Source organism: Pectinophora gossypiella, chromosome 8 (genome assembly GCF_024362695.1).
Source record: "Pectinophora gossypiella chromosome 8, ilPecGoss1.1, whole genome shotgun sequence".
NCBI lineage: Eukaryota > Metazoa > Arthropoda > Insecta > Lepidoptera > Gelechiidae > Pectinophora > Pectinophora gossypiella.
The window spans coordinates 10,476,818-10,501,782 of record NC_065411.1 but is presented as its reverse complement, the minus strand read 5'-3'; the positions used below and the strand labels follow the sequence as shown (position 1 = coordinate 10,501,782).

At 39.0% G+C, this 24,965-nt stretch overlaps 1 protein-coding gene across 3 annotated transcripts; it reads right to left on the bottom strand.

The window, feature by feature from the left end:
- Positions 1-569: 569 nt before the first annotated feature.
- Positions 570-24,871, bottom strand: LOC126369194 (kinesin-like protein KIF19). 3 transcript variants are annotated; one of them, XM_050013489.1, is made up of 14 exons: positions 24,412-24,871; positions 23,626-23,694; positions 22,481-22,591; positions 21,820-22,005; positions 8,829-9,070; positions 8,096-8,269; positions 5,268-5,433; positions 4,819-4,934; positions 4,120-4,401; positions 3,025-3,211; positions 2,296-2,509; positions 1,976-2,105; positions 1,481-1,609; positions 570-1,207 (listed from the first exon to the last, which is right to left on the bottom strand). In XM_050013489.1, the coding sequence occupies exons 1-14, from the start codon at positions 24,484-24,486 to the stop codon at positions 1,123-1,125; spliced, it is 2,166 nt and encodes a 721-aa protein (XP_049869446.1). In that variant the 5' UTR covers positions 24,487-24,871; the 3' UTR covers positions 570-1,122. The 3 variants fall into 3 exon arrangements, with proteins under 3 accessions (XP_049869446.1, XP_049869447.1, XP_049869448.1); XM_050013490.1 differs by having other exon boundaries at positions 1,487-1,609; XM_050013491.1 differs by having other exon boundaries at positions 3,025-3,187.
- Positions 24,872-24,965: the final 94 nt, after the last annotated feature.

The window sequence follows — 24,965 nt, the reverse complement described above, 5'->3', positions numbered from 1 at the left end:
TTAAATAGTAGAATTTAAGTAGACAGTCAGTATTTGTGATACATAGGAGTAAAGAAGCAATAAATAATATAGTGTGAATGTAAGTATTTATTATTATTGTTAAGGTCGAATAGTTGCTTCAATAATAATAAAAACTATTTTTGTTTTAAACAAATGTTCCAATAAAAGCTACACATTGTAAGAAGTCTTTTTGAGAAGTACTTTTTTTAAATAAACTTTTAAGTCATAGTTCATACATAAAGTAGACTATAATGATACAATAAGTACTTACTTTAAATGTTTATAATCTCAAATACAAAATATTTATAAAATAATTTTTACTTTTAGTGTACCCGATCCATCCCAATGTCGAAGATTTTAAATTTACTTAATTAAAAGATTGATTACGTAATTCCTATTATCCTACATAATCATAGAAGTCGACCAAGGCATTATTTATAGGTAATGAGGTTGTGATAAGCTGACGCTCTAATAGTACCTACTACATAAGTTAGTCACGTGATAAAATGAAATAGGGATTATGGATACAGGTTTCAATGTAAGGACAATTTAAAGTAAAGTCATTGTAATATTACACAAATCACATTTATTTAAAAATACTAATGGACGGACATTTTCATAAGAAGAAATCTATAAAGAGTTGCACTCTAATATATTATTTGACAAATACTTCGTTTGTATAATTTTGGAAGTCATTGCAGACATTTCGCATTTCCGATTATATTCCTGTACATATAAATGAAGCAAGTAATTCCATTTTCATAAACATGCAGAGATCAAAATGTTTATTTTCAACAACATCGCTTATCAATCGCCCATCAAGCTGTACAATAAAATCTTCTTTATACATACAACAAACATTTACAAACACGACTCGAAACAATTCTAAGATTCTCTTTAAAAGACAGACAACGACCAACAAACAACTTTTATTTAACCAATTTTAGAAGTTTTCCGTACATTCAAACAAGACACATGACACATGTTGATCAATCAAGTTATTAACAACCCTCGACGTTAAACAAACACTTTGACATTTCACAATCACAAGACCAACACAACATTGGCTACCTTGCGATACAAGAGCAAATAGATCCCGGAGACATATTGCTCAGATATTATTCAAGGCGCCGCATTATCTCCACGCGGCGCCGCCATCACTAAGCTGTCGTCACTCGAATATCGTTTTAAAACTGCACTGGCTTGACTGAAACAATAAAGTAAATTAACATACAGAATAATTATACACATAACACACTGAGCCACAAGTGACAACCATACGCATCCACTAGTGGTGCAAGCCAAGCCACTAGACGTGGCTATCATTCGCAGCCACAAGCGCCGAATGAGATTTTCCATATTTCTTGTATGGTATCGACGGAAACTGACAGAACGAGTGGCCACTAGTGCGGCTGCTCTAGCTTCTGTAACTTGTGTAAACTGTTGTGCCTGAATAAAGATGAATAGCAAAGCACCGCACCTGTACCTGGTGCGCGGGCGCGGCGTGGGTGCCAGGCGCGGCAGGCGGTGCTCGAGCGTGCCGCCCGAGCCGGAGCTGGAGCCGCGCCCCGAGCCGCTCGAGCTCTCCGACCACGCCAGCTCTGACATGCTAGGAATAAAAAAATGTTGTCTTCTATAAGAAGCCTACTGAATTGCTAAAACCGAAACTCCCTAATACAGAAAAATTAGAAGCAAGTAAAATATAACTTGGTAAGTGTATTTGTCTGGCCAAATAGTTAACGCCATCCGAAGCAAACATTAGTTTAAAGCTTTAATGGAAAAGTGAATATACTGTTTGAAACAAATGTCGACCAAATATTTATTTATTTAATTCGCATTCAGAATTTTTTTTTGTCATTGTCAGCTAGGTCCTAAAATTACCAGTGACCGTCTACGAGTCATAACCCCCAGAACCATCGCTAAGATTGGGCAGCGGCACCTGGTGAGCCAGGCGGGCGACGGCAGTCTCTGTTACCTGGTAGAGATAGGCGGCAGGCGGTAGGGCGTATAGATGTCATTGCTCTCCGTGTAGGTAGACGCGTGTATCTCCTGCTGGTACAACTCGTACAACTGCGCAAGCTCCGGAGCCACGCCGATGCCCATCTCTGAAAACGATAGGTTATTATAGGTATTATAAATTTTTATAATTTGTTTCGAATTCGGAGTGATGTAGACCGAAAAGCTACCCTACTGCTGAACATCATGAAATCCTGCAGTTGTATAATGTAGCCTAATACAGAAAAATAAAACTGCCAATAACCGTCTGAAGCCACTAATCATTGATGATGCAAGTACCTTCAAGGGCCCGTCGTTGCCTAGTGATGATCTCGTCGGACAGCCGTCGCTGCGCGTCGCGCCGTTGCAGTGCCATGTCGCGCCGCCGCAGCTCGTGCGTCCGCGCGGCTCGCTCGCCCTGCAGCGCCAGCTTGTCTGCTTCCAACTCGTGTACGCGACACACCAGCGCCAGGACTTCTCGCTCTGGGCCGCTACTGATGCGGGCTGGTAGTTCCTGGAGATTGCACTTGCATTTCAGCTGGGAATTTAGCGGGAGGGTATTGCTATTCACACCTGTCAGAGCGCCACGCCCGTCACACTGTATCACATAAATCAGATTAAATCGTACCAAAAGTGTGCTCCTGCTGTACTGTTTACTAAAATTGGCATTACATGAATCTAGTCAGAGACCTAGAGAGACTAAAATATTTTACTTCCATTACAAGTATTGCTTATGGCTTATGGAGCCTATTTTCACGGTGAACCCTCGCTCACAGTGAGCACACCGTGTCGGTAGTTGTAATGAATAGCGAGTGGAGGACGGGCCTTTAGCGTCGAAGTCTGCAATACGCTATTGCTCGAACACGAACTCATGGACTCGCCTCATCAGAAGCCAAAGCCTCCCATTGAGAAGGCTAAATGTTGCATGTTCTCATATGCCGCTTCTGAACGTGGCCGCTTCTGGTATGTATACAAATGCAGTATAAAAGTATATAAAGGTAGTAGGTAGATAGGTTTATATAATGATACCTGTTCGAGTTGCGCGCCCCTCAGGCGCACCTGCTCGAGCTGGCGCTCGACACGGTCCCGCTCGGCGCGCGCGGCCTCCTGCTCGCGTTCCACGGCCGCCAGCTCGGCCCACGCCTGCTCCACCGCCACCTCGGCCTCGGCGCGCTCGCTGCCGCTGCCAACGCTGCTCGACACACCCGTCCCGCCCCTATTTTATTTATTTCATATCAGGCAACAAGGCCCACATAATATATTGGCCCCGATTCCTGCAGACACCGCCTAATTTTATTTTAAGTTATATCCGTCATTTTCATATCCGTCGAAAAGGAAAGGGACGGATGATTCACAGCTCTTAATTTTAGGAAGAATGAGTAAATGAATGAATAACCCGGCCGAATCAAAAGGTACGTCGCTGGTATGCAATCCGTTTGACGTGCTGTCTACTTAACTGTGTCGGGTTATTGACGGATGTAAAATTTTTAGACGGTTGGTTTAAATTTGTGCTTAAAATTGACGTGTGTTCCATAAATTTTATGCTTGTCGATTACCCGTCCCTTTCCTTTTCGGCGGATAAGAAAATGACAGATATAACTTAAAATAAAATTAGATGGTATTTACAGGAATTAGCACCACTATGTACCTACCTTAATTAACCTCATAACATATACAATATTAAAATATAGTATACTATATTGTTGGACTTGCTTATATATGTAGCCGATTTACTTTGCAACGGGCGGTCAGTCATTAGAGGGGTGGTCGCTTCCAATCCCGAAACCGATTTCCGTAACAGCAACTTTAATTACTTAGTGCTTCGGAAAACACGTAAAATCGTCCGACTCACGTAAACAACTAAGTTTAAAAATAAATAAATAATTAGTCCTTAGTCAAAAGAGTTAACATGAACAAGGTTTTTTTTAGTATTCAAACCACCTCCACCAACCAGCAGACAGAGCAGCGTGGTGGACTATGTTCCGATTGTTTGAAGGGAGGCTCGTACCCAATAGTGTAAGTGTACAGGCTGATTAACTTTTTCAGTCGAGTAGAAATAAAAAGAACCATAGTTTATTAAAAAATAATAGAGGTACCTAAGAAATAAACTGTTATATGCCTTACCTGTAACTCTGCTGAGTACTCATCCTGGATCCAGACATGCTGATAGGCTTGTAGAGTCGGTTGAACCTCGCCTCCCAGTGCGATATGGTGGCGTGCTGCCTCTCAGCGTCTAATGCCAGCCCTAATAGATGACTGTCTAACTCCATCAATCGTCTCCGAAGCCGCATCTGTTGCTTAAACGTCGACACTATCGCTTCACGCAACGATTTTAAGTGGGCTGCATTCTCCGCCGCGTCTTCCTTGCTTAGTTCTACTTCTTCTATCTCTTGTTCTTCTTTTGGCCTACAAAATTAAGACAAAATGTTTCTATTTAAAATTAGAATTTTAGAAAATAAATATTTAAATTATAATCCAAAATATTGTTTTATAAAATTCAAATCATGATAACTGGCCAATTAATATCAAAAAAATAATAAAAAAAGCAACTTTTTCTTTTTGAGGCATATTTTTTTCGGTTAAACCAGTTTCTTTTAATATTTCTATCAGCAAAGAGATTTTATTCGCTTTAGTGTTAAATTAATAACTTGTCTTGAATTGCTCTATGTAAGTACCTATTTATTACTAGGACCAAGTACAAGACTTACTATTGAATATTTTACCATACTTACCATATTTTATACGTTTTATTCAATATTCGTATCATTATTACTGCATGTAAATAAGGGCAGATGTATAGGTATAAAGCCTATCTACACTTACCTAGAGCGGTCATCTTTCATTTTGGTTTTAAGCCGAGAGATCTCTTCTCGAAGCTCGCTGATAACTGAACGGTACTGAGACATGTGCATCGGAGTCTCTATCAGCTCTCGTTCCACCTGCAAAACAAACATACTTAATTATTACTGTGGCGGAGCTTCGACAGTGGACTAATCTTTCAGTTTACTTTATAAAGTCCAAAAATGGTAACGGCAGGCCTTTGGCCAAACCAAAAAATTTGCTTTTGTGACTGAAGCTAACCGAAACTAAAGTTGAAACCAAAAGTGAGATAAACCACAAAAACTTTGTGAGTCATAAACATAGTGGTGGGCACCACTATGGCGGTGTGGCCTTCGTGGCTGATGGAGTTAGCTCCCTGCACAACGTGAAGCGAGTTACGGAGCGCCATCATGGCGGTGCGACAGCCGTGGCTGCATACTATAGCTAGTTACCCTGTTGGTGATAGAGTTGGCCCGCTGCGCATAATGCAGCGTGGAGCGCGTGGTGTCGCGGGAGGCGCCGCCGGGGGCCACGTGAGCCACCATAGCGGTCCGGCACCGCCCGCCCAGCACCTCGCGCAGCAACCGCGTCAACTTCGAGTCACGGTAGTTCACATACCTGCGACACCAAGCCATGTCGTTACAGGTCAATGTACACAGAAAACATTTTTTGTACGAATTTGTATACTTTTAAGAGATTTTAAGTATTTTTAATCTACCTTGCTGCTTAGACTGTGTTAAGTTCGTAAGAGAAAAGGAATGAACTTGACTACTATTAACGAGTAAAAGAGTTGACAACATAATATATTACAATATCAGTAGGAACTACCTACTTACAAATGTTTTTTTTACCTTATATGGGTTTGCTCTTGGCCCCAGACTTGCCCGAAGGCATTGACGAGGCCTAAGGTGGAACTCACTCTAGGGATGGAACCCGGCCGGTCCGAAGATAAAAGGGGGATGGTAGAATGAATGTTTTTGATGGGTTGTACATGTACGTAGTAATATTACCACAAATAATACGGAAAAATTAAAGCGATAATAATGATAATATAAATAACTCCCTGCGCATTGACCCGGAGCGAGCCTCACATCCCCCTCTAGTAACTGATGACCAATCGGCCTCACAAACATAAAGTTAAGGGCCTCCGTTTTCCAGTAGCCCGTAGTCTCAAAGGCCAAAGACACAAAGTAAATAAGTAACTAATCAATTGGTCGAAACCAGCAGTTTGTCGTCTGAAAAGATGACACTCCTAACAACTGATGGCCAAGCGTATGTACGAGTAGAATAGCAAAATGCGAGTTGAATACATTTGTACTAAGTATGTAAATTACAACACACCATGCTAAAACTGGGCCGCAAACTTGTACATTCAGAGTGCAACGACCTTTATAAAATGAACTATCAGAAAATTTAATTTCTGCATGATTTCTGTAAACATCATGCGGCTCTATGTAGGTACTTATAACAAATATTTTTTTATAACAGAAAAGCTTGATTTCATGATATATAATTGGTAGGTACCATTTGGTACCTAATTCTGCATTAGCAGAATTTATGCTCTACATAATTTTACCATCAACAAATTTTGGAACTTATGTCGTCGAAATTGCAAGTTATTCTCGACATTGACGAGTAAAGTAGATACAGGGTAGACTGCATTACGTAAATGTTAGGTTAGGGCTACCATAATGTGTGTGACACCGAGACATTTACCTTTTTACATAAAAATGTCCGGTGGGTAAAAGAAAAATAGTAACTAATAATATTAATTTCAATAAAGATTAAACTTAAGGATATTATATACTTATTGCTGCGAAGTAAGTAAATCAGATATTCTTGGATTTAAATACGAATTTAAGTCCCACGTCATATATCTTATTAAGAAACATATTGTAATAATCACACATTATAATATTTATACATATCATAAAAAATATAGTGTCAGGTAGCAAGTACTTCACCATGCAGATCGTCACAAACGCAAGTGCGCGCGCAGCCGAATTTTGAAATGTCAGACTGATGACGGGACGGGAAACTAGATCATGGCGGGAGAATTTGTATTACATAGGAATAGAATTTCGTGTTATTAATCTTTTTGGATTGTGTCTCTTTGATAATCAATATATCTGTGTCGATGGGTTCATCTTGTTTTAATCTATGAGTTAGTTAATTTTATAAATAATAATAACAATAACATAAAACTTTGAGGAATGATTCAGGCCATGATTCCGAGTTGATATCAAGTGGAATTTTCCGTTGCAAAAGTATGGAACTGAAAATAAGTAAGTACATGAATTTTGCGACGAATAATTCCACTTTAACTCAGAATCATGGTCTGAATCATCCCCCTCAGTATTCGTTACCATGTCACTAACACCTGTATACGAGTGACCATACCATACCATCCTGGTACCCACATGGAGAATGGCAGCAGTCTGGCAGCCCTAACTTACATCGCAGATTACAGTTTCGCATGTCTATCGCTGGCAAATTGCGGATACCATTAATGTGTCGAAGCATTACTTATTCAATACAGTCTGTAGATAAGAGTTTATGTGCAGCTCGTAAACACGAACTAAGTAGGTATTTTAATGGAGTTTTTTTGTACTTCATTACCTACGTAGAATAATAGTTTTTCAGACAAAATGACATCGTAACAAAAACTTTGAGGGCTGATTGAGACCATGATTCTGAGATCATATCAAGTGAAATTTTCCGTCGTAAAAGTATGGAACTGGAAATAATTAAAAAAAACACAAAAATATTCATGAATTTTCCGCCAGAAAATTCCACTTGATATGATCTCAGAATCATGGTCTGAACCATCCCCCTCAGTATTCGTTACGGTGTCACTAACACCCTGTATTTCACTATTTAAATGAGATAGATAACATTTCTAGTTGTGCCAAAAAGTAAGTATGTTATATTCAAGTAATAATTAATTCATCAATGAATTGTTACTTATTGTTGCATTGTTATGTACTGCGTGTGTGCAAGTAGTCGGATAAAACGGCTTACTTCGCTACCATAAATTATTTGTAAGTATGTTACAAATACATATAATTTAAGTAAGTACCAATAGATACCTAAAGTAACCATAATAAATAAAGATAATGTACTTGGTTAGGATCATTCGTTTATCCAACTGCCCTAAAAGGAGGATAAGTTAAACTTGTTTGTGTATCTCGGAGGGCATTCATTTCACTACTTGGCCTGAAGGGTGAAGTAATAATATCTTAAATATATTCTTTATTTGAAATAAACAATGGTAGCTCACCTAGCACCACCAGAGAGAGCCATGATGCAGTTGCCGAGCGCGAGCAGCGAGCGGTTAATGTGCGCGCCCTCGAGGCGCCGCGCGCGCAGCCCAGCGCGCTCCGAGCCCGCCAGGTCGATCAAGAACAGCCGCCCGCGCTGCGTACCGCCCTCCACCTCCTTGCTTACTGTTACGCTAAACATTTTTTTTTCTTGTATTTATAAGTAGCAGTGGGACACAAGACGCTAGATTAAAAAATAAGAGTTTTCAGGGCTCTCCCATAACTTTACATGACATATTATTATGTACTCTCGATCATTAGGAGCCATTAATTGCCCGTCACCTTTAACCTACAATTATAAAAAAAATCCGTAATTTGTCACTTAAATAAATTCTTGCCTACAATCACCAACGTCTGTAATTATCGCTAATAAGGGCTGTATGGTAGCATAATATATTAATAAGACGTACGTAGATAAATACCTATATTAGGAACGATGACGTAAAATGAACACGTAGACAATATCTACGTCTTAGTATTACGTCACCAATTTAAAAATTAAACACTTATTTTAAATGAAACAGTTATTTCCCAAGTTATTTATGGAATTGGGTAATCAGCACAAGGTAGCTAAAAGTAGAGCAATAGCTGTAGCCAACTAAAAATGAATGTTCGAAAAACGAGTTGCTGGTCCCCGTGCCGCGGGCTCAAATAAGTACCTAACCTACATCTGGTATATGCCTATATGTTTACCTGAGCAAAGCGTGGCCTCTTGAGGAGTGTTGATTGGCGTGCGTGGGCTCGGCGGTGCGCGCGCGGTCCCCGCGGGCCAACAGCTCTGCGACGTGCGCTGCGCTAGTCGCCCGCACCTCGCTCAGCCCGGCCACCACCGGGGCTCCACTGCCGCCCTCGTCGCGCAGCTCCAACGGACCGGCGCCAGGGTTCAGCAGGTCCCTAATGTTCTCGTTGTAGATCTCTATGTATGACATCTTCACCTGGGTAGATAAAAATACAATTTAGGTTTCAAAAAATACACTGAATTTTATTTGAAATTAATTTATCTGAACAACTCGCGTCAGTGGTATGAGGCTACTGGTGAGTGTTAGTCACCAACTTGGACTATCCACAAAAAATGTAACATGTTTTAGGACAGGTTGTTATTTCAAAATTCAGCACCGTAATTGGTCAGACTTTAGAAAAAACTAAACTTCTCCAATGTTCGCATATCCTGTGTGTGCTACTTAGTTGGAGAAATAAAAAATAAAAAACTCATAAAACCAAACATACGCAAGAGTTCAGTAATTGAATGATTAACTCGTTCACGACTTCTAACTATTTAATTCAGTATACCTTGTTCCAGGGATGTAAATACATGGTTATGGTAATCGTAGACCTACCTACATATTGATTAAAAACAGTTCACGTGTCAAATGTCGCTCTGTTTTCTTAGACCTAACCGACAGGGCCATTAGAGAGACGGCGGCGGCGGTGTTAATTTTACAAGCAAACAAGTCACCTTTTGCAGGCACCTATTGATTCCCTGCTGTTTACCCAAAACCAACACTCGTTCATGTGTACAAGTAAGCTCCTTATGCCCAATGGTCTGTAACGGTCACTTAAGCCAATCATTCATGAATAATAAACGATAAAAGTTCTGTCAACTTGAAAATTACCCCATTCTACAGTTCCACCCTCACGCGAAAGCGTCTTATAACGTAGTAAAATTGCTTGGAAGGTTAACAGCTACTGACATTAATCTTTCCTTTGTAACCCTCGGCTGCTAATAGCTGACTAATATCTAGTACTATAACCTTTTAAACCGGCTGTATTAAATCTAAGGGTATGCTATTACGAACGCGAATGATAAGCCATGAGATTCCTTGAAAGAAAAAACGCGATCAAGTACACGTACGAGGGGAGGTCAAAAAGTTCGCGGAATGAGGGGGAAGGGGGTCGAAATTAAACACGAAACTATTTTTCCTTTTCAATATATTCTCCCTTAACCTTAACACATTTTCCGGATCTATCAAATAATTTGTTTATTCCATCATAAAAAAAAGATTTCTCTTTGCTGTCAAAATAGGCCGAAATTGCAGACTTGACTTCTTCATCATCGCCAAATTTTCGTCCACGCAGTTCCTTTTTCATTTTTGGGAACAAATAATAATTGCTTGGGGGCAAGTCTGGACTGTAAGGCGGGTGGTTTAATTTTTCGAACCCGCATCGGTGAATGGCAGCCGTCGCAACATGGCACGTGTGGACGGGTGCGTTGTCGTGCAAAAGGAGCACACCTCTTGACAGCTTTCCTCTTCTTTTTTCCTTGATAGCCTCTTTCAATCTATCCAGTAAAGAAGCGTAGTAATGTCCCGTTATAGTCACACCACGATCTTTATAATCAATCAGCAAAATACCTTCTGTATCCCAAAAAATAGTGGCCATGATCTTTCCGGCCGATTGTGACACCTTAAACTTCTTTGGAGGAGGTGTGCCTTTTTTATGCCACTGCATCGACTCTTGCTTCGACTCAGGTTCATAGTGGTGAACCCAGGTTTCATCTCCAGTAACAATCCGGGCCATAACTTCTTCCTTATTCTCTCCACAGAGCTCTAAAAACCGGCGAGAACACTCGACACGCTCGCTTTTTTGAAGTGGCGTGAGCATTCTTGGAACCCATCTTGCGCTGACCTTAGTCATCCCAAGATGTTGATGTAGGATATTTAAAATACTTGTTTCGGATACACCGACCATTGCTGCAAGCTGCTTCTTCTTCAAGCGGGTATCTTCTAATACAAGTTTCTCTACTTTTTCGATGATTTCCGGTGTGGTGGCCTCAATGGGCCGTCCGGAGCGGGGGTCATCTTCAATCGACTCTCTTCCTTGCTTGAAAAGACTATGCCACTTGTAAACCATGGTTTTACCAGGGGCAGAGTCCGCGTAAACTGCTAACAGCTCTTGAAAAATCGTCTGAGCGGATTTTCCTTGCTTGGTGAGGAACTTAATGACGGCGCGGTGTTCAATTTTCTCCATATTCGCTGAGTTCTTCCCGATTCACTTGTTTGCTGGTCGATAGTTCAAACGTTAATGACCCGATTTGCTTCAAACTTGGTACATATACTGTTAATGAGGTGTGCAACTAGCGGCTACCTGTACGAGCAAACCAACCCCCTCCAACCCCTCCATTCCGCGAACTTTTTGACCTCCCCTCGTATTGTTTGAGGGATGACAACGATGAAATTTGAAAATGGAACAATAGCCGCGCCCTCGCCACGGCCAAAGGTTCCATTATTGCCACACAATGGCTACGTCACCCGACACTCGCCTGTCTGGCAAAGGGTGAAAGTACACAGAATGCTTTTGTCTACAGTCTCTGATTCATACAAACTATTCCACAAGTTCAATACCCGAAGTTCACGAGGAATACAACCTCATACAACTTTATAAATAAATAATGTGAGAAAACCCTACCTACTTCCTCGACTATTAACAAGGTAAATTAGAAACTAAGCAGGTACAATCAGGTACAGCGTTGACAATCGATGATAGTTCTGAACAAATTTTGAATTGAACGAAAAGGTTTCTTAATTCCTTCATATATTTAGTAAAGACGAATAATAAGATGTTTTCTCCTTCTTCACATAACGAGAAAGAGAAAAAAAAACAAAAATCATTCACATATCTATGATAAGATTATTCCATGCTAAAATGTTCTACGCCGGCGTTCTGATTAGATTATTCTATCAGCGTGTACTAAGCGATAACCATATACAACCAACAGAGTAAATCGTGAACGTAAAACCCACATTCCCAATAAATTTTGGAGCTATGTGACCTAACACATATTAGGCTGGTTTTCCACTTGCGGGTTGTAAGTTCAGATAGGTGGTCGCTTCTGAAAAAAACCGGACACGTCAAATCTTCAGGTTAGGTAAACGGCACTGTGAAATCGGAATAACTCTAGGGAGATGACGATGTTATTTAGCCTTCCGCGTTACACCAACACTCGACCTTAGTAGGCAAAACAATACTCTAATCTTTATAGCTGTTCTAATTCTGGAAATAGCTAACAGAAGTTCGATCGTGAATTTAATTAGCGTTTGCTTATGGTGTTTTCCTTCACAACGCGAGGATTGCCAAGCCCAGTGCCTCTATCAGATTCTACGTCAGTAACCACCCCATCTCATCCAAGGTAATTCAACTGCGAAGTGATCCACAGTTCCACCGCCCGCCCACCGCCTTATCAACTCACAATCAACGCTATCTACCGAACACTCGATGAATATTAAAATTGCAGAGGAAGCTATATCTGCTGTAGCTGTAGTATCTTTCAAGGCCATCGGAAACGCTACAATGGCGTAGAGGATAATAGCGGGGAAATTAGCTTTTCAAGTTTAATAAATGAAATTCCTTTCTCTAAAGGCCAAATAAACACACGCCCTAATTCTCATTGGGGTAGACAGAACTTCACTGTTTGTATACCTGTTTAATTTACATAGTCTGATCGTAAAAAAAACACAATGGACGTAAATATAAAATGATCCAACGCCAAAGCCAAGTTTATGCCAAAGATTACGTCATAAGTTACCTTATCACTAAAACGTGTGAAAACGTGATTTGTAGATTAGCATCGTAAATTCTCGAGAGCTGATTTTCAAATTAGTGGAACTTAATACATAATAAATCACATTTTTACCCGACTTTATGGCGAAATGAATACATTATATATATTGAGAATGCCAGGGACTTTCAACACTATACGTTTGTATAATTTCTCAACAACTAAAAGCGCCCCTGTTGTTTGGAAGAGGCGTCTGAATCAGTAAAGAGAGATCGAGGGGTGAGCAAAAAAGGATTGCGGAATGACAGGGAAGCGGCAGTCGGTTGTTTTAAAATGGAAAATGTAATAAATTAATAAAAAGCTTTAATACTTCAATGTTATGACTTCAATGTTTTCAACTGGCAGCTTAACATGTATGCAAAAAAAACTAAAACAATGATTAAAACTACCGAATGGTGCTTAACATAACAGTTGATGCCTCTTTAAGTAATAGGAAGAAATTCTATTGAAACAAATAAAAACAATAATCATACTTATATATTCCTCGAAATGACTTAATTTTATAGATGAGGGTGTCGAGGTGGCGAGGCGCGTTTGCATGTAAAGGTTAATAAGAACGGTTCGTCTTACAGCAATAGCCCTGAATATTTTACCGCCACTTTCTTCCATTGAGCCTGATGACGTCAGCAGATTACCCCGCAAGGTGACTTCATACTGCGTTCAAAGAATTCTTTTAAACTATTTAAAATTGCCTTTCAATATTACAGCGCATTGTTTGAAAATATAATAGATGTGTTTCTAGACATTATGTCCCGTCTAACGTGATACACCTACATGATATAGACATTTGCACCTGTTCTGTCTAACTTATTAACTACCTATAGGGAGTAATATATCTTAAATAAAATACACCATAGTTTGGTTTTTCATATAAACATAACTAAAAATGAATGAAGTATTAATATAATACACTTTCACAAAAAAAAACGTAACAAAAAGCGCTCTCGTTGATGTCTTTTGTAAGAAAAAGTAGGTACTTACCCCTTACATGATTACAAAGATTTCAAGCTTATTTTTATTCAGGACTATATTTTATAATTCATTTATATTTTATAAATATTGTATAAGAAATATTTATCTTATGATTAATTTTCTAAATTAAAAAATGTGACGCGAAATAATATTTCTTTTAATTTTGCATTACGACAAGATTACGACTTTATTACGACCAATTTATTTTTTATTATTATATGTGTAAGGGTGCTACCAGACCAATCGATCGATCATCGATCGACGGCATCGATCAACGTCGATCGAAGTTGATCGACTGGTCAGGTAACTTTAATTGATCAACAGATACTGTTCGATTAAGCAATCGATCGATTGCCGGGCAATGACAATAATCGATCCGTCGGTCTGGTAGAAACTATCGATCGACGTCGACTATTCCATTCTACAATCGATCGATGCCGTCGATCGATGGTCGATCGATTGGTCTGGTAGAAACTATCGATCGACGTCGACTATTCTATTCTACCATCGATCGATGCTGTCGATCGATGATCGATCGATTGGTCTGGTAGCACCCTAATGACATTTAATTTTCGTTTGCAGTAACCAACTCGTTTTGTATTAATATTTTTTCTTGGCTGCCGTTATGAACTTATGATAATCAATGTTATTGCAAGTCAGCCTCATATGAATATATAAAAAATCAAGAAATAAATACCTACATAGTTAGCTGGTTGTGTGACGTCATCTCGGTTGGATTTCCATTACCTAACCGTATTATTACGTGGAGCAAGTGGGCGTGATAATCGCAAATATATAGAATATACAAACACGACATACGTTGCAAACAAACGGTAGGTAAGACTTTGACCGTGCACGTGAAAAGCCAATATTCGGTATGGCGAGTTGCCAGACTTAACTTTGTTACGAAAAGACGTTTACTATAGTGATGTTGGGAGCCATAGGGCGACGAACTAAATTTCACAATACAACACACGAATTTAAACGTTCCGAGTGACAGTTGATAAATTATACCATGCAATTCACGTAAGTACCTCTTATTTGGCAAAATTATTGTTGTAGCAACACAATACTTCCGCGTTTATGCTCATAGCACAGCAAGTACATTGTTGGTTGTTTTCTGTAAAACATGAATACAGTTTGTAGCTACTATTATATAGGAAAAGCATTTATCTTCAGAAATAAAATTTTTTGTCCATCATTCATTGTATATATCCTACATAATGCTACTGGAATTTCCATCTTTCCGACCTATCCAATGCAAGACGTGTGACTTGACAGTCTTGACTAGCGCGGCGTAATTTGAATTATGCACCCCTCGCCCTTGAATAGCAACCACAAACCTGACTCACATTGGAGCCGTCACTGTGTAAATGGAAGACGCGTGGCTGAGGTCTGTGATAGCTTAATGGGGTGTCAATCACGCGAGGTGGTCGGCAGTGACCTTGTACGAAGTCACCAGCCGGCCGGCAGTGGTGTGGTGGCACACAGTATTGTGGTATACCGGCCCCACCCCACCCACCGAACGAAGGATACTAGACCAATGAACATTCTAGGCGACATTTTGATGTAAACAAGTACTTATTACACCGATGGCAGCTACTGGTAGCTTCGTTTATTGACCATTTGGACTGGAATAGGTTAGCCCATAGCTGATAGATGTTATTTAATTGTAGAAAGTAATGTTTTCGGTACACATTACTTGATTTCAATCGATTTATCTATTTTAGTTAAATTCAGATGAAAGCACGATAGATCACTTGTTTTTCCTAATAAAACAAAAAATAAACACATTTATGGCATTCGCAACTAAGAGATATAATATTTGTGTATGAGGTAGAGTTACATACTTACCTAATACATTGAGTATGAGGTAGGCTCATATATTCGAAGTACCTGTTCTAATGTAAATGAAAGGGGTCTAAAATAGAATAGATCGATCTATACCAAACGAACGTCTAACAAAACATAGAGCCACTGGAGTACCTCCTGAACTACCAACTTGAAGGAATATAAAACAGTAAGGCACTTCCGGTCGGTCAAGGTTCCGCCGCACATTTCCATAAATCCGCGGTATTTCGGAATAATTACACGGATTACACCATAATGTTTTGTGCTGTAATATAATAAGTAGATTAATTACTTTCTTACCCAAATAGAGTTTCCTTGTTAATTCACTTACGTATTAATTTAGCCTTTAAAAGGGTGAAATTATGATTTTAGTTCCTTCAAGTTAATAAAGAACAAGCATACAAACATTCTGCCAGTAGTAAGTTTTGGAACTTATGATTAATTGTATTTTAGTCTCCATGTCGTCGCAATGACGTAGACGGTGTTTACCAAATCGTATCGAACGCATGTTTCATAGTTATCTATCTCCTGCACGACATGTTATATGGAGCTGATAATCACGTGCTAGATTACTCGTAGATATCGGTCTTTAAGTGGTCTGATGGTGATAACCTTAAACTTCGTAGGTAGCGACTGTAGCGAGGCATTGAACGAAAGGCGGCCAGGGCGAGACCAACCGTGGATTTATAGACTTAACTTGTTATTATAGTTACGGGCATGGAATTTATTAAAATTCGCCAGACGTTTTTGATTTTAGTATAAGTAGTGGCAAAATGGTTAGATTAGGGTAACCACGCAAGAAAATATTTTAGAGATTCCTATGTTTTGTTACTTCTATATAGCACTCACATCCAAAATACATTAATCAACTGTATGTACTTATCAAATAAAAAAAAATACTTACCAAAAATCAATACAATCCTCATGTTTGGCACTACTTTTAAGCAAATATTTACTTGTGTTAGTAGCCCCGCTCTTCTATGTGATACATTGGTATTGGATTTATGTATAACGAAACCACCTCAGGTAGGTATGATGAAACAGGATTTATGAAGATCTACTGCATTTCGTCGATTAGTGTAGGAAGCGTGCTCTCTAGCTTCTCAAGCTAGGTAGCTTCAAGAAAAAATCTTTATATGACCATACTTACATCCAAATCGCTTTGATTTTAACTGAAACCTAAATAATACGTCACGAACAACAAACTTAAACTAATTTATTGGACATACATTGTCACAAATACAACATAAGTGGTCATTGGACTGTCAATAATTTACAGTAGGTGTATGCATATTATATCATAGAAGGGAAATATTGACGATAAAATTGACGGAGGTGTGATTGTAACAAAAATATTGACACTTAAAAAATGACATCGTTTGTTAAAAGTCAAGTTGTTATGTAGGTATAATTTAATTAACTATATGTATATAGGTACACCATGTAATATACACCGACTATAATCAATAATGACACTAAGTAAGGACACTCTTAGGTCATACGTTCACTATATTTAATATCATAACATAAAACATATAAAGCCTATATACGTCCCACTTCTGGGCACAGGCCTCTCCTCTATCAACTGGAGGGGGTATGGAGTATACTCCACCACGCTGCTCCACTGCGGGTTGGTGGAGGTGAACAGCCTCCGTGGTCTAATGGTTAGAGCGTTAGGCTAACGATCTGGAGGTCCGGGTTTGATTCCCGATGGGGACATTGTCGAAATCACTTTGTGAGACTGTTCTTTGTTTGCTAAGGACTTTTCAGGCTTGAATCATTTGATTGTCCGAAAAAGTAAGATGATTCCGTGCTTCGGAGGGCACGTTAAGCCGTTGGTCCCGGCTATTAGCCGTAAAAACACCTCCACTAAGTATATTTAATATAATTATTTATCAAAAGACTGTTCTTATGCTTACTCTACAAAGAAATACTTTGTTTACACACTTTTTCATATTATTATCTTCAAAAGTAATCAGTAATATAGTACTTAGCAATAACTGATTATATTAGGTACATAATCCATCAATATTATACCTCCATTGTCAATGCCAAGTTCAAGTTAAAACAAATCAAACGTTCATCAATCAAAAACGCATTAGGGGTTGTTACCAACTAAGTAAAAGTAAAAAAAAAACTGAGAATTCAAACATACGTTCCATGTCCGGTAGTAGGTACATGATAATAATGTATCATGGTCTAAGCTGGGGTTTTGTATTAGATGCGCCTTTAAAAAAAAATCTTGCTATTGATATACTTACCCATCAATATTTTTTTTTTCTAAAAAACTGCGCATGTCATTTGACCAGCCTGTACCCCAAAGATACTGAGGAGAATATTTTACCGAAGCCTGTTCTACACTTCTCCGTTCCTTATTTAGACTAGTATCTAAGTACTTAATTACATCCAAGGGCATCCCTATTTCTTCTGTCTACTATAAAAGTGAATAACATGCACGTTTTTTTTGTTTTATTTCAATTTAAAGGTAAAATATAAACGGAGGGTTGTTTTCTGACGAGACAATTGAGTGCTCATAGTACTGAGAGTCCACCCGTCCGGTAAACATTAGGAGAAGATTAACGTTAACTATATATTTCCGCTCACATTGAAAGGTCATGGAATGATGAACTAGAACAATATAATTCACTCAGTCAACGCGATTCTATTTGGCGTGTGCTGGCATGTACCTAGAGTCTCCAGAAAATAGAACTGGGGGATTAAAATGGACGACACATCGAAGCAATTCATCTAACAAAGCAATATTGCAATTTTGACATTTGCGCATATAAAAGTACCTAAGTGCGCAATGCAAACAAATGTCAGATAGCAATATTGCTTTGTTAGATGAATTCCTTCGGCATTTTAACCCCCCTGAAACCCTCTGAATCTACTTCGGATAAATAGTTGTAAGGGTTGTAAGGGTCTACTCGTATATTCAGAACAAATAAGGTTTCTGATGTGTTACAATTCCCATACCAGATGATCAAACATTGCAAGGTCGTAACGCCAATGCGTTTTAAAATCCAAACCCGATGGTTTACCTATTATTATGACTGTAAATACGGGCCTCATGACGTTAAATAGGTAAGCTACAAATTTTAAAAGTATCCGCGGTTCTTGATAATATAGTTTTAAAACTAGCCTTGGCATAATAAACTCGTACTATTATAATTTTAATGCTGTTGTTCTATTTCCGTCTCCCCACTTACCTACTACTTAATTTAGCCGTAGCAATTTATGAACAGTGCACATTGTTTTGCTCGTGCTCTTGAAACATTATTAAAATAAGCAGGTTTATTATATTTAAGTTGTCTATTACGCCTTACTAGCCACTGCAGGCATGAAAAACATAGGTGTTTTCCGAATTTAAAGGTGCAATGTACGTCAACTGCCCATAATCCATTTTAATTTTTAATTGGAACAGATACGCTGTGAAATCACGGTTATTACTACACCGACAAAATGTAGCATAATTTCATATAAAAAAATCTTATTTACTATTGTTGATAGTCATTAGATGGAAAAAAGTAAAAGACATCGCTGTTCAGGCGTGAAAAGACCTAAACCAACGACCTCGACACCGCGTCAGTAAATAACTAATGATGCCGAAGTGAATGCTATTCAACCAAAACCACACAATCACGTTTAATTTACTACGAAATTATTCCTACGTTTAAAAATACTATGGAAATCGAGTACCTAGTTATGGAGTTAAAAAGATCTTTTCATACATACATCGCTAACATAGACTCATGGTTGAAACTAGAGGCACAGACGTCAAATGATATGTAACCACTTTTTTTAAATTGATTTCCAAAGAAAGAGAGATTTTTCTTTGTTATTATCACAATACCGTTAGCACAACATTCAGTAGACATTTTAATAAATGTCCACAATCATTCCACAAATTTAAATCAATTGATAAGCATTAATGTCTTTTGAATGATCTAATATTGATCGATTTGTAGTTATCAAATGACCTACTAGAAGTTAAATCACAATCTACACTGGTTAATGAACTTACCTACACGTCTGATACCACGATTAGTCGACCAGTAATATCGAATGTCGTTATGCAGTATCCTGACGACCCTACAACAAATCCTTCAGGACCCCGATACCGACCGCGTGGTCGATGCTTTCCCCCTTCAGCGCTCATCGCTATCGGCCCGCTAGGGTCGATTGATTTCTTCTCTGAGCCGAGGTTCACGGCAACGGGGACATCCTCAAGCCTGTTGTCTTAAATTTAGTATCGGGTTACAGCCCCCAACGTTTCCCATTTGTCCGGTCAAGAAGTTATTACAATCTGAGGCAAGCCTTCAATAACACTGGATATTGAAATCGTATGATAAACCAACCGAAAACAGTTTTAAAAATCACAATACGTATTTATGAAAAAAGACTACAATTTCTATTAACCTGTTAGCTTAGCCCGGCCTCATATCATGCACATTCTATCAGCAGTTACGCTAAGTGAGTGTAGCAATGCAACACCGCTAACTGCATTATGTAGCTAATGACCCCATTTCAACTACATGCAACCTGGTAAAACCAATATCCATCAACTACTTAGTTTACTAGCTCAAAATGATAGCATCAAATAGCCTATACTTGTCTAGATTAGGTAGAGGGTTTTCGTCGAACCACCGAGGGTAGGAATACCACAGCGGGTTGATGAAGAATTGAAGACAGTTCACGTGCTGGTAAAGCAAGACACAGAGTTGATTGGTACAATATTAGACTGACACTTATTTTTTAATGCCTAGAACGAAAATATGTACAGTCACGCTTTTGTAGTAGCCCATACAGAAAAGCGATATGCAAATTACGTAGAGCTAGCGCGATACAGCGCTTCTAACGGCTAAATTGTGAAATTGCTTAGGAAATATCATCACGCTTATAGACGTGTATATTGACTCCGAGTCCGAGCCGGAATTCGAACCCGTAAGATAACGATATAAGTCACGCGTTCGTACGGATTCGATTCGATTTCTAAATACGTTAACGTAAAAATTTACATGTTAATTATCATAGCTCCTGCTCGTAACAATATGTACCTCTTATGATTGTGACTAGAAAAAATAATGTAGAAAGATAAAATGTAGGGACGCAACTAACGATGATGTTCCTGGCTAGCTAAAACTAGAATCTTTCAACATAAAATAAAAAAAAGATTATTTCTTTATCTTAGCCCGGGGCTCCCTTTAAGCAAAGATTTGCTTGTGATAGGAACCTCCGCTCCTCTATAACTAAATATACATAATTACACTAATTATGCTGTATTTACAAATCAAGAGGTATTTTATGTAAGTAGTTTCTTATTAAAGGGTACAACATATAGCCGTCAAGCTGTCTAACGACCGCCCGTTTCAGCGACCGTATTTAATTAATTAGGCCTACGGAAGCCTAGAATTACAAACAAATTAGATCGGTCTACTTCGTTCTACCAATAAAACTATTAAGGAAAAACGAGCTGAACCTATGTCCAATTAATAGTACGTACTAATGCAGTTACAGTAATTTACTTATATGAAATATCCATTTTTATGAGAGATGTTATCACTTGAGGTAGTGCATCAGGACAATTACCTCGGATCGATATATAGGCGGTTACACAAACCAGGCATCAATCACGATAACTTGCTATAACTGTCAGTATTTAACATTACTATGTCACTTTAATTTGTCGAATATTGTCTGCGACGCAAATTGACCAGACACATTTATTACCCACTTTGTCAAAACAAACAATGACTAGACTGTGTGTGTTAAGTGAAAACAAAAGTTTTAACTATGATTATTATTCTGTACACGCTATTCAGCTCTATCCATAGCCATAGTCTAAGACAATCGAAAATTTGGGATATTGTTTAAATTATTAGAATGATACATAGTCATTATATATAATAAAGTAGCTATATACTTATTATTAGTGTAAATTAGTGTAAATATTTAAACTTGGTTAGTTTAATTTTCGCAACGTTGCTTGCTTGCTAGAAACTACCAACTTATGCACATTATATATCTACACTCCTAAATGTTGTATTTACAATACCAATACACATAACGACGTTATAAACAGAAATTAAATATTCTATAATTGGGCTATTAACTGCCACTGACACGTTATCATAGGCACGTGTACTGAGGTGTTTATTATCACTAATGTCAGTTTCGACTCGGGAAACCAAAAATACTAGTGAGATCTTGGTAAGCGTTGCCTATGTGAGTTGTACATACCTACGTATAAGTATAAGCAAGTACTTATGTATGACAATATTTATTATTATGTATGTGTGAACTTACCTCATAGCTCTGAGGCTTGTCGCTCTCCGCGATGTCGGTGAAGAGGTGACTGAGCGCGCGTGACATGAGCCCTGTCATGGTATGTGTCTTGCCGGCGCCAGTGGCTCCGTACGCGAACACCGCGCCCGCGAACCCGCGCAGCGTGTCGCCAACCAAGGGAGCGCACACTGTGTCGTACACCTCCTCCTACATCAAGAACGATAATACTTAGGTACTTGCTTCTACCAGATCCAGGAAAGTGGAACAAGCAAGACAGTGTCGCGGGATTTCTATAAAAGCGCAAATAACATTCCACAAGAGGGTCGGAGCTTCTTGTCCCGCTGTACTTTCCCGGCTCTCTGTGTGCATCAAGCATATAACACTTTCAAAACAAAGTCATTATAATTCACATATCTACAACGCTAATAGTTTGCTTGCTGATGTAAAACTGTGCAGTTGAATTATACGATACCTATCTAAAGCAACAAAATATTTTTAATAATACTTAATAAATGTTTCAAGTAAGTATGTTAATGTTATCTTGCTCTAACGAGACGTTCAGCAAAAAAGGCACTGAAATAATTGCACTGGTGAACAACGTCCCTGACCTTGCAAGTGGCGATTGTATCAACGCACAAACGAAATCATCAGTTTTTAGATTTGATAGAAGTGGATTCGCTACCTGTGTGCTGTCTTCCCCGAAAACGCGGTCGTACACATAGTGCTTATCGTTGAGCCTCCTTGAACGTAAAACATCACGTCTGTTGTCCGCCTCCTCTTCCAGCACCAGCATCTGGCGCCAAAAATAAGTGTATTCCTATTAAAAAGCTCTAGAACGTGCACCCTATAAAAGTGGAAAGAACTTTTATTATGTAGAAGTACCTAGAAGTTCTCTACCTACTTCCTGTTCAATTAAGTACCTAGTACTAACCTATAACTCCAACTCCAACTTCTCAAAAGAAATCTCTAAGTCCAATTAAAAACTTCTTGAACTATGGACATTAAGTGGACTTGGGGACTTCTAAGGAGTTCTTGAACTTGGCCATTTAATGAGTCAATTTTAAGAAACGTTTTACCTAAGGGTTGCATGCTTCAGTTTCATATTATAAAAACAACGCACATCTTTATAGGTAAATGAATTAGCGGGTAGGCATGTCAAGTGTTTTTTTGACTATTATTTTTGTGAGTTCAATCAGTTTGTACCTACGTATACAATACAGTTTGAGTTTAGGTACATATACAAGTAACAGTAAGATTATAACGCAGTAGGTAGGTACCTAACTTCGTCGGCATGGACATCCATCCATTTCTAGAGTCCGCATCTGGAACTTCTAGATTGGTACTTAATCGTATGCCCACTGTGCCCTGAAACCTGCACTTAGCGCTTCCGCCCGTGCTATTGCCGTGGCAGCATATTGGGCTGATAAATTATAAATCCGTCATATAACATAAATCCGGAAGGCATGTTAAGCCGTTGGTCCCGGTTACTACTTACTGATGTAAGTACGTCGTCGTTACATGAGTCATGTCAGGGGCCTTTGGCGGCTCAGTAGTAACCCTGATAGAAGAAGAATTATAAATTATGTTGTTCGGCTTGTCATCGACACGAAATAAGAAGGTAAGTACTTAAGTACATTACGTATGATCTTTTTGAGTTTTTTCTATCTAAGCACCTATTTTCACCCCAATCGGCCTAGCAGTTTAGGCGTGAAAAGGTCTGACGAACAGACAGTTACTTCGCATTTATGTTATAAAGTAGGTACCTATGGATTAATATGGTTGAGTGTAGTGGTTATATAAGCGTGTGGTAGGTAGAGGATAGGTCACCTTATCGCTGACGACGTGCACAATCCGGGGGCCTTCATCTGCGCGCAGCGGTCGCACGCGCACCGCCACCTGCCACGGGAAGATTAGGGTTACCGCAGACCAATAGTAGAGTCTCTGATAACACTGATATTAACTTTATTTCCTTTGACATGAGGAGCTTGAGACGCGAGATATGTAATTTTGTACGTTATGAGAATGCTTTAGTTAGATCAGTGTTTTTTTTTTCAGTTTTGCCACTGCTCCTGATCTTCGCTGACTCTTAGTGAGTAATCATGTTATAGGCACCTCGGTACCCACTTGCTTTAACTTCGGAATTTTGTGGCCGTACTAGGCAGGTACTTATAATATAGAGCCTAATTTTCATAATAAACGAAGCAGAGTCGAGATGAAAAACATATCTGCCCTTTTGCTGGCGGGTAAAAGACGCTATTTACTTTTATGTATGACATTCAAGTAAAGGTCAACACTTTATCTCGTCCCTGTTGGACAAACCACGAGGATCGGCTTTAAAAGGCTTTGAAAGCCGTACTGGGAACGATAGAAATAGATAGGTAGGTACATCAATTAGAAAAAGTTAAATATTATCATGACGAAAAAAAGATTAAGTGGGTAGGTATACTGTAGCAAATACTATCTTCCGGTAGAACACGGAAGTGCACGTGCGGTATAGCAGCCGAGCATAATTGGTACCGTGCTCTAAATTATTTATTACAATTTCAATTAAATAAATAGCATAGTTATTGGCAACAGTTAATCACTTTTATTTATTCAATGATAATACGTTACCATCAGCTTTTCTTCGGAGACAGTGCGCGCACCGCCATGGTGCTTATCGGGGGTAGTCAGGTTGCTCTGTGTCATGGCATACCGTGCACTGCGAATTCCTTACCACACCACCACACGGCTTCTGTTGCACTTCAGAAATAATCCTTACACACGACCTTTACTCTAATGTATTTATTTCTCAATTAAGCACAAGCAATCAATCATATCGAATTTAAAATTCGTGGGTAATTTGAGTCAGCGAGGAAATGCGTCCGTTTGACAGGAAAATTGTGGTACGCGTCCCGCGCCCTCACGCCCTCACGTGGACTGAGCGGCGGTCAAAATATAGCCTTCGCTTTGGGCGGTCGCTGGGGCAACAACTAATCACCAACAAATAAAATTTTCATGCGCCGCTTCGCCTACCTCTAATTAATGCGTATTGCTATTTGCCATTACCATTCTTATCTATACCATAACTATCCGTGTCCTTCTTTAAAGGTAATAATAATTCTAGTATCCACACCACCCTTTGCATGTATTAATATCATAGCCCCCAACCAGGAGCAAATGAATTT

Coding starts and splice junctions, on each gene's coding strand:
- LOC126369194 (XM_050013489.1), bottom strand. CDS start 24,486: ATGACACAGAGCAACCTGACTACCCCCGATAAGCACCATGGCGGTGCG. Junction 9,071..21,819: donor ACAAGCCTCAGAGCTATGAG/GTAAGTTCACAC, acceptor TTATCTACCCAG/GTGAAGATGTCATACATAGA. Junction 3,212..4,119: donor AGTACTCAGCAGAGTTACAG/GTAAGGCATATA, acceptor TAAATAAAATAG/GGGCGGGACGGGTGTGTCGA.